This window comes from Leptidea sinapis, chromosome 34 (genome assembly GCF_905404315.1).
Source record: "Leptidea sinapis chromosome 34, ilLepSina1.1, whole genome shotgun sequence".
Lineage (NCBI taxonomy): Eukaryota > Metazoa > Arthropoda > Insecta > Lepidoptera > Pieridae > Leptidea > Leptidea sinapis.
Genome location: NC_066298.1, coordinates 1,600,851 through 1,616,171, shown reverse-complemented (window position 1 = coordinate 1,616,171; position 15,321 = coordinate 1,600,851). Strand labels below are relative to the sequence as shown.

Here is a 15,321-nt window from a genome sequence, read left to right as displayed (position 1 = left end):
AGTGGCTTTTAAATAAATCAAATAATACAATTATAATTAGGTTTCTTATTAACCTAATTTCCTTCTCTTACTGTACAATTTTAGTTTCCGGTGTAATGCACGACAAAATAGCGTTAAATTGGCAAAATAATTTGGCTTGTTAATTTTTACATTGCGCCAAAATCAGAGTTTTTTTTACAATTATGTAGAATTCGGTACTTTCCGGGAAATTTGTGATCTCTACCATTTTAAAGAATGCATTTATAAGTCGTCTTACGTCTAATTAAAAAAATGTGCCGTCGGATCAAAAGATAACAAGGTTATCCTATTACAGTTTTATCTTCTTCCAGAAATAACAATCCGTCATTATGAGTGTAACACACCTTTAATTTTATTATCAAATCCGTTGTCTTTTTGTAGCAGCTTCTTGAAGCTCAATCTAGATTTTAAATATTTGCTGCATTTAGTAGTTTTATGCCTTATAGCCTTAAAATGTGTCTTTTTTCATTAGAGCAGGTGTGCGTTAGGTCTATAGACTATTATGCCCGATAATGTGTTACTTATAAATACTAAGAAGCTAACTCTCTGCGTGGCTGACTGCTTCCGACTTGTCAATCAGTATCGGTTGCGTATATATAATATAATAATAATAATATTGACACACTTTTTACACAAATTATCTTGCCCCAAGTTAAGCATATATAGCCTGTGTTATGGTGTTACAAGACAATAATATATTTAATACAATATACTTACTTAAACATACATAAATTCATATAAACATACATAAATACATTTAAACATCCATGACTCGGAAACAAACATCCATATTCATCATATAAATGCTTGCACCTACCGGGATTCGAACCCGGGACCTCTAGCTTTGTAGGTAGGATCGCTAACCATTAGGCTATTCAGGTCGTCATATATATCTTACATACTATCTTCCTGTATCTCCGTTAAAAATGGTTTTATCTCTCGCCCGATTTATTCCTCTATAACCTAGTACATTGTAAGTTATGTGTATTCGAGTCCGTTGCATGTTTGTTCTACATTGATTAGTGCACAAGAATCGGTACTATTTGGATCCAATTAACCTTCATTAGCATTATCTTCTGCTTCACTATACTCTTCAGTTTCGTAACAATGACATTGCTTGTGTTTAACCCTTAAATTGTTTTGCAATGCCATTATTGTAGAGGCAGCTAGAATGTATACATTCCCGTATATTATCTGACGTAATCTGAATTGGATTCGCGTTCAGATAATTAGTATGATTATGCGAGTCGATCGGGATACTTAAATTGGGTCCGATGTTTTGTGGGCGTTTATTGTGTTCACCTTGAAACCATTAAACCCATTGATTTGGTGGTTTTATTGGGAATTTAATGAAATAACCACGGCCGTGGGTTGAAACGCCTGTTTCGTTCGAATTGTCAGTTTCACTTGTCTCGCGAATTAAATTGAGTTATTCAATGCTTGGAAGTCAAACAGGAAAGCATTATACACTCGCAGATAAGGCACATGTATTTGAGGTGCTTGACTTTTATCACTTTCCATTCAGTAATAAAGCCTTTGTGTCAGCTCATTTGCAGTATCTTAATTAATACATCGCTCGTTTTATAACCTGTTCGATTTGAATAAAATTACTGATGGGGAGTTGTGTGTGGTTTATTATGTCATGGATTTGTTGAGCGACTGCCAATAATGTGGATGTTGTGTGAATTATAAGTGGTGTGCGCTACAACGCTTTATTTATCCACACATGCATAACAATTTCACAATTGGACCCGATATTTCGCACGATATATCTGTGTTACGTTTGTTGATCGATTCGTCTCAACTTTCTAGAACTTGGTTAAGAGTAATATAGTTTTAAGACTATTAAATTTATTAGTCGTAATTTTTTTTATTCGATAATTTTTCGCTTGTTACGTAGGTGTATTTGTACCTATTTGAAATATTAAGTTTTGTCAAATTTACAGCTTCTTCTCCGCTTACAAAATTTTGTAGCGTAACAACATGAGGTCTTACTTCGTTTCGTTTTTTTTTTAATTGAGTTTTTGAGGTCAACTGTTGCAATTAGTAAGTTATCACCACTTATGAGCCTTTGCACCACATAAAATCTTCAAGATGATTTCTATTATTCATATAATAGTAGCACACGATTTGTAATAATTTCAATATATCTATTTTGTAAGTTCATTGTGCAAATTGCTTTTTATTACACTTTTAACGTGGCAAATTGTACATTTTGATGTATCTTGTATCAAATATTATCTTGACTTAATTTTTAGACAGTCCAGTTATCTGCTACTTTGATACAAAGAGATTCAATTAGAGACTTTTTGCCATGCTCCTCGAGTACAAAGATACCCGGATCAAGAGAGCGAAGCCTAATCTAATTTTGCTGCATCCTGTTCTATTAATATCTTAAAGTTAGTGACGCAAAGATGAATTAAATTTTCTGGTGTTACAGTTGCTATTCTGTTAGCATTGTGATATGAAATGTTTTAAGAGCGCATGCAGAGTTCATAGCACCGTGTCGTATGAGGTTCGGTGTCGGTTTTCATTGTGGGTATACAGTTAAGTTTAATACGGATAGTGGGTGTGAACTCATGCCAACCTCACATATCCTTTATTGCCTTTGATCTCGGCATTCTATTCTATCAACTCGTATGTGTGAATTGATCGCGTTCAGTACTAGGGACGGTTCGCTTAGATTCTGATTTGCTTATGAATCGTGTCAATCAAAGTAAACAGTTAATTATACGGAGGTGAAATTCGCGAAATTTATGTTGCGAGGGTGAACGTTACAAAGAAAACCTTTTAACAATGTTTGGTGTGGAAACACGAAACTCAGAACGATATGACGTCGACGATTTTTATGCGAACATTAAGCTTGTCAGAGTGAAGGATTTGTTAAGAATTTTAATTTGAACCTCATGTAAACTCGACTATCCTGCGACGGATATAAAGATGAGACTCGCATAATATACACCTTATTGATCATTTTATCGCTATGATATGATACGTACGAAAACGTCCTCCTTGCGTTGCTTTCCTCATTACTGAGGGTCGTGACTCCCCCGCTGCATCAGTTTCCCCCGTACGATTTCCCTCCATCTTCTGCGATACTTAGCCTGTGGAAGTTGATGTTCAGAGAAGATCGTATTTGGTCCAACCATTTCGTGGGACTGCATCCTCTGGGACGTTTGCCATCCACCTCGCCTGTCACCATCAGCTGTTCAAGATTATGACCCCCTTTACGAGATATATGTCCGAAGAGTTCCGCATTGTGTTTTCTCGTTAGCTGTAATAATAATTCTTCTTTCTTCCTGGCGACGCACACTTCGTTGATCTGTAGTATACTACAGATCAACGAAGTGTGCGTCGCCTTTTGTATTGAAAAAACTTAAGTCTTAACCCGTCATTTTGTGAGCTTTGCAGGAGCTGATACTCAGGTTTACAATTACACGCCTTTTAATCCTATAAAAAGTATTTTATTTAAATGTGTAACACTCGCGTCATTTAAAGAATATACCTTGTATATTGTAGTCATACTAAGTATACTAGTAATGGCTAGGGATTGTAATCCTGGAATGTGCTGGGGTTGCCAACCAACGGGCAAAAACCTTAGTAAATACAAGGTCGCTCCAGGAAGTCTGGGGTGTTCTGGACTTTTGGAAGGAGCTGGGCTGGTTGGAATGACTGGCCAACCCAACTAAGCGGTCTAATTGCGGAAACAGGAGCCTCTTACCAATACCAAGAGCTAGGGACGTTTACTGTCATAGTATCAATGCACTTTGTGATTAACTATATACATTTAGTATTAGTTGTACACTCCTGTTCCTTTTTTATAAGTTTTATTGAATTAACTAGTGGACCTGAAACCAAATAAATAAATAATAAATTCCATCGTAATCGCATTCATCGGATAAAGGAAACGACAAAATAAACTACAGCAACTATGACATCGTGAACATTAAAGGTGAAAGAGTAATTTTGCATTTTATCAAAATGTCAATAAAGGTCTCCAAAGCAGTAGCCCTTGAGTTTCTGTAGCGATACAATATTATGTTTATAAATCTATATATATAAAAATGAATTGCTGTTCGTTAGTCTCGCTAAAACTCGAGAACGGCTGGACCGATTTGGCTAATTTTGGTCTTGAATTATTTGTGGAAGTCCAGAGAAGGTTTAAAAGGTCAATAAATAATAATAATGTTTTTTCTTTGATGTGTCCCCCGTTGTTCAGAAATCAAATTGAAAGAATTGTTTAAAATGAAAAACATTGTTATTCTAAGATTCTAACTGTAGAATCTTTATATCTTTCTTTCTCAGGAGGTAAGAAATAAACTTACTTTTAGCTAACTATTTAGTTGGTAGATGAACTACAGCTGTTGTTAACAATCTATCAGATTATTTTTATGTAGATGGATAAATCTTAAGTTTTAATTTACAGTCGTCATCTATTTCTCATATACCCGAAAATTTTTAAATATTGTTTTTTTTTCTTATTACTTTATATGGCAATACATCGTTTGCTGGGTCAGCTAGTATTTTATAAATGGCGCGGTTTGCGAGTTGCTTGTGATTGCTGAAGCCTTTGTCTATTCTAGTACCAATGATACGGCTTGTTGCAGCATTTGGTGGCTTTTGCCAGGGATATTGTTGACAGGGTGGTAATTGTAACGGACAACAAGAACATACGTAAAACAGTAAACGCTGTCAGCATTATTTTGTATATAAACCACCAGTCGGAGGCTCCTTTGCACCGGTTTTCGGCTAGATTATGGGTTATTAACGGCGCGTATTTCTGCCGTGGAGCACTAATGTGTAAGCATTACTATGTTTCTGTTTGAAGGGCGCCGTAGCTAGTGAAATTACTGGGCAAATGAGACTTAACATCTTATGTCACAAGCTGACGAGCGCAGTTGTAGTGCCGCTCAGAATTTTTGGGGTTTTTCAATAATCCTGAGCGGCACTGCATTGTAATGGGCAGGACGTATCAATTATTATCAGCCGTCCTGCTCGTCTCTTCCCTTATTTTCATAAAAAACATAGAAGCAATGCAATAATTTAAAATAGTTTTATAATAAGTACAGTAATGTGATGGTTATTGTGTTTTAGTTTGAAGGGCGCCGTAGCCAATGAACTTATTGGGCTAATGAAACTCAAAATTTTATGTCTTAACTAGCTGATACCCGCGACTTCGTCCGCGTACACACTGGCTCAGCACAAGGTGCTTATAAAATCGATGTTTCTTAAATCTTAATATTAAATGAAGATATCTTCAATAATTATTTTTAGATAACGGAATGGAAATGTATGAATTTTGAAAGACTGAATTGAAATCTATTCAGTAGCTTTTCTGAGGTGCGCGCATAAATGAAAACCTCTATCATTTTATTTATATAGAAGTGACGTATATAATGTTAGGTTCAATCAAGAATTCTGGGCAGCGCTGCATTGTAATGGACAGGGTAATGGTAAATACATCTGTTCGGTATCTTTCAATTTAATCGCTTAAAAATTCTATTTCGTAGGCATTATCAGCATGTCAATAAATGACACACCCACAATAAGCGAATTTGGAAAAATAATGAGTTATACAGCTTGAAATGGAACCAATCGCAAACCGAAGCGTTCTTTTAATAAACGCAGTGTAAGTTACACCAAGTTTAAAATTACTTCTCCCTGTCATGTAATTCTGTACTGACAAAGGTAACATAAAGACCCACGGCCTTACAATCTTGTTATAAATTTATACTTGAGTACAAACCAAGAATATACAAAATGTTTACAAATACACATTTTGCTTATCATTGGTTTATTCGGACGTCTAAAGTTTCCCGCGTCAATTTTCAAGGCTGCCTGACATTCGGAAAACTTTAGAATAACATTGTATTGACAGTGTTGTCAGCGATATAGTCAAAATTTTGCATATTCTTGGGCTATTCTCAATCATTATTAAAAAGAGGAAAGATTTGATTGTTTGTTTGCATTGAATAGGCTCCGAAACTAATGAACCGATTTAAAAAATTTTTCACAGTTGGGAAGCTACACTACCCCCGGGTGATATAGGCTATATTCATAGCTATTTATTTCAAAATAATTAGGAATCCTTACTAAAACTCCAATAATGTTACCAGAGGTGTAAAGAAAATACCTAAGATATTCTTTACATCGCGTGCGCTGCGAAAAGTATTGATGATAGAATAAAATAATGTACTACGACTTTGTAGAACACATAATTATTTACACAAAGTGTCGCAACAGCACATGTTATGTTTTTTTATTTAAGAAATTTAATTGTAGAGTCGAGCTACTACGTACACGGTCCTGTGACTCAGTGTACGCGGACGAATTCGCGGGGCATCAGCTAGTTAGTTATTATATGTTATGTTTTTAAAGTGATAACCCTCACTTCTAGGATTAATACACAAATTAAATTTGAAATACAAAATTTTATGAACGATGCGGGACTCGAACCGACGACCTCCGGCGTTCCGTGCCGGTGCTCTAAACAACTGAGCTAACCGTTTGAGTAACGCCTCGTTATAAAACCTTGTTTGCTTTGTTCAAGTCTCAGGTTGTGGCTTCATTGACAGGATCTACTTTACAGTTGATAACCTGCTCAACCCCAATATTTGCATATTAGGAAATTGACTTGAGATGTCGCTTCTTGTAAATCTAAACAATATGTTATGTTTTTGAAGTGATAACCCTCACTTCTAGGATTAATACACAAATAAAATTTGAAAATTCGTGGGTTCGATTCCCGCATCGTTCATAATTTTTTTTTTCAAATTTTATTTGTGTAGTTAGTTATAACTTTATATTAAGTTTATTTGTAAGACCGAAAAAGTTTTACACTTAAAATAACTTTACGTCGCGTGCATCAATAATATAATATTTACACACTTTTTACACAAATTATCTTGCCCCAAGTTAAGCATATATAGCCTGTGTTATGGGTTACAAGACAATGATATATTTAATACAATATACTTACTTAAACATACATAAATACACATAAATACATTGAAACATCCATGACTCGGAAACTATCGGAAAATAAATGCTTGCACCTACTGGGATTCGAACCCGGGACCTCTAGCTTAGTAGGTAGGATCGCTAACCACTGGGCTATACAGATCGTCGTCAATCGCCAACCGTACATGTTTAACATGCTGTAGACCGCCTGGCATTTAGCTCTGTTACTTCACACTTGCAAATGTATTCACAATTTGTCGAGCGAGATCCTGTTTACGCTCGAGACGGCGTAACGTATTACGGTTTTATGTATTTGCTAATAAATTTTGTTCGTGCCGCTTACATTTGCACTTTGGCGTGATTACTACTAGTACATTGATTTATGTTACAACTTCATTTGGGATCTACTTAATGTGGATGGGGCATTAATTGATTGTGATTTTATGGCTCAGTTGGCAAATCGTATAGAGCGGAATGTGTAGTTTGTTTTTACTTTGCCAATTCTTAAATTGAATACGTAATGGGTTCTGCGTGGTCGTGAAAATGAATTAGGTGCTCTAGCAGATTTATTTTTTTATGAGAAAAAGCGACAAGACAAGCAATACGTTCATCTAATGGTTAGGGATACGCCGTGCCCTTAAGATGCAGTGCCGCTCAGGATTCTTAAAAAAAAAACAAAAATTCAAAGCGGCCTCGTAATTGCAGTTATCACTTTTTAAGTTGAGATCTATAGAGCGTACTTAGACTTTGCTAAGACTTAACTTATGTAAAACAAAGCTGATTGTAAGCTTAGCGTACTCCTTAATTTCGTTTTTATAGTCATTTGATGATGTAATTATGCTGAGCTTAAGCTAAGACAGACTAATGCAAAAAGCAGGTTCACGTTTTATCACAATCAGCTAAGTTTTACGTTAGTAAAGTCTGAGCAAACTCTAAGTACACTCTATAGATCTCAGCCTGACACGTAAGATGCTAAGTCTCTATCATATTCAAATGTTTTTATTCCAAATCACTTATTGAACATCAAAACCACCCATTCGAATAGAGTACCTCTTGACGATAATATTTTACTATTAGTAATTGGGGAGCGAAATTAAATATTATTTTAGTATTATTATATTTATTTTTTGGGGATATTTCGGTCATCACGTGGCTTATACGAAAGTTTTCGATATTGACACAACCAGTTATTGTTAATCAGTTCAGCTGAAAGTTAAATTTGATTGTTTTTCATTACAGAGCGATTCCGTCAGTTACTTCTTCGGTGAGCTGGAGCGCATAGCGCGGACCGACTATATCCCCTCGCACCAAGACATCCTGCACTGCCGGAAGGCCACCAAAGGCATCACGGAGTGCACGATCGACATCAACAATGTGCCCTTCGTGTTCGTCGACGTCGGAGGCCAGCGGACGCAGCGCCAGAAGTGGACGCAGTGCTTCGAGTCGGTCACCTCGATACTGTTTCTGGTCTCCTCGTCGGAGTTCGATCAAGTGTTGTCGGAAGATAGGTAAGCCGTCACATAGTAGTATTAAAATGATAAAGGTGTGCGTAAATATAGAACAGTGCGGTGTGAACACAACCAACAATGGAATGAGCTTCCTTGTGCTAGGTTCCAGGATTATACGACACGTGGGTATTTTCAAAAAAAGCTCGCTATGTCAAATTCCGGCAACGCTCTTGTGATTCCTCTGGTGGTCCAAGAGAGTAAAAGCGGGGGTGATCACTTAACATAAGGTCATCCGTACGCTCGTTTTTTCTCATAATCATTAAAGTCTGGTGGAATGTTTAACTATTCTACCAACTCGTCATCACTCCTGTCTCAGGTGAAATCACCTCCACCTGGAGGTGAATAATCTCTTCCTACCTGCAGGTGCAGGTGTCCTGGCGTAATTCACTAGCTACTTCCGCTCCACCGTGACCATTCTTACATCTACCCTTTCACAAACATCTTCTTGGTACTCTTGAACTGGCCAGCTCAGCCGTATAATTTTTGTACGTAATATAATCCAGATACATTTTTTTATGAAAAAAGGGAGGAAGATCAGTTGATGGTGATTGAAACGCCTTGCCAATTACAATGCAGTGCCGCTCAGGATTCTTGAAAACTCCAAAAATTCTTAGCGGCACTAAAATTGCACTCGTCACCTTGAGACATAAGATGTTAAGTCTCATTTGCCCAGTAATTTCACTAGCAACGGCGCCCTTCAGACCGAAACACAGTATTTTTTACACATAACTGCTTCATGGCAGCAATAAGCGCCGTTGTGGTACCCATAATCTAGTCAGCATCCTGTGCAGAAGAGCCTTCCACTGGTAAGACAACAACCAAATCTATTTAAATTCAGTATTTTACAATTGCAAATAATATGTACCTAGTGCGTGTGTATTGCGTAATTTGTATTGAGAACGACTTGATAGATTTTAACTAAACGATGCGGCCTGACGCATATCTCGACCAATATGGGAAATAATTAGGATATAACCTATTTTGTATGTACGTGTAATATTATTAGATTTAAGTCGGTACTAAAAACGAAACGGCGCGTTTATACGACTTTTATGGCGTTGAAAGAGTTATGTGATAGTAATTAATGTAATATTGCGTCGTTATTGCTGGACGTATTAGCCTACGGAGTGTTATAGCTTGCGTGGAATACATAAAAACCGGTCGAGCGCGAATTATCTACCAGTGGGAGGCTCCTTTGCACAGGAAGCCGGCTAGATGTGGGTACCACAACGGAATCTATTTCTGCCGTGAAGCAGAGTGTTTCGGTCTGAAGGGCGCCGTGGCAAGTGAAATTACTGGGCAAATGAGACTTAACATCTTCTGTCTCAAGGTGACGAGCACAATTGTAGTGCCGCTCAGAACTTTTGGGTTTTTCAAGAACCCTGAGCGACACTGCATTGCAATGGGTAGGGCGTATGAATTACCATAAGCTGAACGTCTTGCTCGTCTCGTCTCTTATTTTCATAAAAAATAAATATATATTTGTGCCCATTAACTTTTTCAGGCACGTTTCTTAATTTTAGGGACAAAAGAAAAAAATTATTTCACGCTCTTGAAGCAAATTATAAAACCAGTATCCGGACGACCGAGCCTTGCTCGGATTTTTAAGAATGTACAAAACTTGAACAAAAAAAGGACTAATTGGACATCTGTATTCGAATCCGGGGTTTTCTGCTTTCCGGATCACCGGATGTCCCATCTGAGCTATTGTAGTCTTGTAAATAGTGGCGAAATTTACCTTTGTATTCTAATGTTATTGTAACTGTTTCTCACTAAAAGACGGATAAAACTACATTTTTTCTTAAATTGAAACTTAGCTAAATCGATTTATCGCCTCCGAAATCCCCTGTATACTAAATTTTATGAAAATTGTTGGAGCCGTTTCCGAGATTAAGATTATATATACAAGAATTTCTTTTTTAAAGATATAAGATATTAGTTCCAAACCACTATTACTCCAATAATGTGGAACCAATATAGTTTCAATGTTAAACTTTCTTTTTTTAATTTTATACCTAAATGTAGTGAAACTTGTTTTCGCAAAACTGCAGCAATATATCAAAATTGATTGCCAGTCAATTATAATGGAGTATAATTGGATTGGTGTTGCCATATATATTTAGACTCCAAATACAATGTTTAATAATAAATTCCAGTTAAAAATGGGTTAATAATCGCTTAACAGAATTATATTTTGATGCCAATTAAATCAGCAAATCTTTACTAATTGCGACTCTCCCAAAGTCTCCTCTCTCTTTCAAATGACTTTGTTTTATACTATTTTTTTTATGAAAATAACGGATGAGACGAGCAGGACGTTCAGCTGATGGTAATTGAAACACCCTACCCATTACAATGCAGAACCGCTCAGGATTCTTGATAAACCCAAAAGTTCTGAGCGGCACTACAATTGTGCTCGTCACCTTGAGACATAAGATGTTGAGTCTCATTTGCCCAGTAAGTTCTATGCTCAACGAAATCGCTATCATTCTTCCCGTAATAAACAAAAGTCCTTCCGCTGCCTCGGCTATATGTGACCGCGATAGTGTGATAATATATTTATTTGCTTAACACGTCAATGGTATCTTAGCGCATTTTGCTTTGTAAATAATGTATATCTCTGCAACTATGTTAATGGCGGATGTTGGATCTATATCAAGACTTCCGGCGGCAGGCTCGGTACTGGTCGAATTAAAATATTCACACAATTTGTTTATTTATTTAAATTCCGATAGTTTTGTACGAATAAAATTTTTGCTGTGATAAATAATTAACTCTTGTTTGTATAAGGGGTTTTAAATAATATTAGTTAGTTGAAGGTTCCGACATGAGTTGCATACATTAATAATTTCGTTTAATTTCTTGGGACATGGGCTTTGGTAGGAGATCGATCGATTATGGGATTTGCTTTTGTAATCAGTTTAGGAATTGGACGTGATTCCAGAAAAAACCACAATCGTGGTATAATACAATATAAGAACACAAAACTGGTCACGCGATTCATATTAACAGACTGAAAAAAAAATGGCAGCCCTACTGTAACTATTTAAATGACATCATGACTTAGTAGCCCAACCCACATGTATGGAATACACTAATATTTATTAGACTTTAAACATGAATTCCTTAAAATGTTAATGGTTTGAAACGTTTTTAAGGAACTATGTCTAATTATAGGAAATGAAAATGTTTGTAGCCTTTTATAATAATGCACGGGCGTGCATTTGTTTTTCAGCAAGGTAGGCATGAAGATCAAACTAGTCGAGTTGAGCTTTAGTCCGACACCGCTAGCTTTTGAGGTCAAAAAATTTAAGTTGTTTGTGTTTCGCGGTTTTGTGTAGAAGTAATAAAAAGAAGATGATTGCATTGAAGAGAAGATAATTTATAATTGCATGAATATCAAGTAACATATTTATGAACAGAAATGTGCGGTATGTTTTTTTTCAGACTTGTCACTGAGTACTGAAAAATATCAAAATCTTTTATAGACGCGGAAAATAGATTGACCTATAATACCGCAAATTGCAATCAATGTGTCGATTTTTCATGCATTTAAGATGTTGAATAAATTTAACATCGATTTCACGATCAATAATAATATAACGTGTTGTATTGTGTACTTTCTTAAGTCACCAGTAGATGTCACTCTTCCATAAATTTTAATTGTAATATTTATTTGATTGTAATGAGGATATGTACTGTCGGTGTCTCGAGAATTGTTGTCTATTCTCTATATATCTTCTATGGTGGAGAAGTATGGTTGTTATCGAGCAGGACGTTAAGCTGGTGGAAATTTATACGTCTTGCCCATTACATCTTGCCAGTCAGGATTCTTGAAAAACCCTAAAATTCTGAGCGGCACTACAATTGCGCTCGTCACTTTTAGACATTAGATGTTAAGTATCATTTGCCCAGTAATTTCACTAGCTACGGCGCCCTTCAGACCGAAACACAGTAATGCTTACACTTAGACACAGGTAGAAATAGGCGCCGTTGTGGTACCCATAAACTAGCCGGCATCCTGTGTAAAAGAGCCTCCCAGTGGTAAACCTTAAAAGTATTTCATTTAAATAAATTAAAACAAATACATAAGTTACACTTGAGTTAAACTTAGAAACAAAAATCATAAAACAGTAAAGAACTGGTCAAGTTGATAACTTATTCGTTGAAACAATAATTGCGTATTAATTTGCTTCGAAATTGAGTAATAATTGTTACTGTTGTCGAGAATGCACAGTACGTTTGCTATCAATTAATTCATATCTCTGGATTGAGCAACTCAACGTAATCCCTTATCAGCCGGACTTGTTTAAAGGTTAACTTTGGTCATTGTTTCTGGTTACGGTCGCTTGTTTGGCTCTGGATCTTGCGCAAGGAAATCACGTCGTATGAAAACATGGCCGAATTATGGAACATGCCACAAATTACACCGTAATAAGTTTTGACTGATATATCTATACATTGCGACATTAACTCCAGTTGTTTAAAATATTCTTGGTCAATAAGCAGCAATGTAAAACATTTATTCAGTTCAGGTTACATATTATGTTGAATTGAGAACCCGACTCGGAGAGTGACAGTTTGACGACCAAGGAGAAAAGTGTGTTAACATTGTCTTAAAGCACACATGCCGTTCCACTTTCTCAAATATCACATTTACTTCTGGTATTTAGTTCAATTCAGACAAATTCAGAAAAGTTCCATCAATGTAATCAACTATCCAAATAGTATTTGGATTATTATTGAAACTCAAGTATCGACGAAAAACGGGACCAAAAAATCTATATCTTAAATATACGCTTCTATATAGAAACTAACCATAAATCGTGTTCGCCCTGAAATTGGAATTGGTCTGCATTGCGCCATTGCATGCGATGAACCCATTTCAGTTCTCTGCGTCTTGAGTTGACATTTTGCTGTCGTGAAATCTGGGCTCACCACAATCGCACGACATTTTGTACAAAGTAATAGTTTCGTTACATTTTAGGGGCAACCTCCGCAGATTTATAGCCACAATATCACGTTTACGTCTTTTTACAAGTATGTCATTGATTTTAGTGATCACTTAATGGCTGCTTTGCGCTTGTGTTGCTCCTAAATAATTGTATGTAGTAAGAAGTAGTGTGTAAAATGTTGCATCTACCATCACTGAGAGTCAACTTGAAATATATTATATGTCTATCTCTCTATTTTTCATAGCCTTACTGCTTTTCAGTTTTGATCCATTTCTCGGTTCCTTTGATGTGTTTCCCACTTGTTTTCTTTCCACCTGCATGTATTCTTTTGAAGTGTATATGACGTTGGAATTTTTCCCCCTGATTTTTGAATTTGACGATCAGCAATCTTCTTTCCATTGATTTTTGAAGTTAACTTATGGTTGAGAATATCAAAGGACAGGGCCTTTGTCTATTCAAAAGAAACGGACGTTTAGGTATTAAATTATTAGTACATAGTATAATTTAAACTAGATTTAGAAAATCCTGTAAATACCTCGAATAAAGTCTTTATTTTTCTTACTGATACTTAAAATTAAGTGACGCTTATATGAAATAAAATAATATATGATAGGAAAACGAAACGGTGGGTCTCTCTTCAATATATATGCAGCATTATTGTAGAGTAGATAAGACTTGAATGATTTTAGTAAAAAATAATGTTTTGAGAGATGGTCAAGTAGCTTGTATCGGTACAAAATTGAATTTGACGGTCCTGCACATATTGCTGGTCTGGGTATTAAATTTTTACCCAAAATTTTCGCAGGGGAGACAGTAGTGTTCCCAAGTGAGAGCCATACAAATTGTATGCTAACGAAGTCGTGGGCAGGAGCTAGTTGGTAATATGTTTAGGGTTGTAGCAATAGCATATAAATTTTTCTCATTCAAAAACTACATTGGCACAGAGAAACTCGATCGAATACTGCATTAATATGATGTGAAATTGTAATCTACCATTACATAATCGAATGACACGTTTGAAATTAGCATTGCCAACCCTTAAGGTGACACAGTGTCATATATTGCATCTGGAAACTTTTTCCTGACGGTATCCAGGCAGTTTATCGAATTTCATATGAATAATAGCGAGACTTATGAATTGCTAATAAGTATCTGCAGTGAAGCCGGGTGCGCTACTGCAATCAATATACATGAACATTCATCGTTGTAATGAATCGCTGTCCGCCTTCGCAATCTTTCATTAACACCTCCGACAATTTTGCCGTGATGAAGTATCGTAATTAAGTAACTGTGTGGAGCTTTGGGGACTCGTTACTTATTGCGAGTGATAGAAAGCGATTTGCGACAACGGGTCTACTAAATCTAAATGTAGTGTTTATCCTGGGCAGTACCATACTACACCATTATTATAACCAATCAACGTCTAGTAGGGATCAAATACTCAGATATCACATTCATATCACAGGAGCACAGGACGGTGCCGCTGTAATGGCACATGGGGTATTCCAGGCTATGTCTAATGGGGCAGTTTCGAATATCATTAAGTCGGTTTTTCGCAGTGAAACTTTTTCCGCATACATAAGTCTATGTGCGCATGTTAATACGCGTACAGTTCAGCTTCTGTATCGCATCTTCATATACAACTCAGAAAATGTATGTAAATATATGGCTATCTTGTGGAAATTATTAAATGTTATCAAAATGGACTAGTCTACATTTTAAGAAAACAATTCCGCGAGATTTTTTTTAAATAGTATATAAACATCTTAATGCAATTAATACCTAATTGTAGAGAGAGAGCCAAACAGATAGATATAGCCTAATAAAAATTTATATTTCTCTTAATAGCGTCGTATAAAACTGCTGGCTCCAAAAGTATC

The 15,321-nt window shown here is 36.1% G+C and overlaps 1 protein-coding gene across 1 annotated transcript in view; it reads left to right on the top strand.

The window, feature by feature from the left end:
* LOC126974870 (guanine nucleotide-binding protein subunit alpha homolog) overlaps nucleotides 1-15,321 on the top strand; it is a 43,377-nt gene that overhangs the window by 15,851 nt on the left and 12,205 nt on the right. The window contains exon 2 of the mRNA XM_050822564.1: nucleotides 8,218-8,486. Coding sequence (XP_050678521.1) covers nucleotides 8,218-8,486 — 269 coding nt within the window. The remainder of the gene's footprint in view (nucleotides 1-8,217; nucleotides 8,487-15,321) is intronic.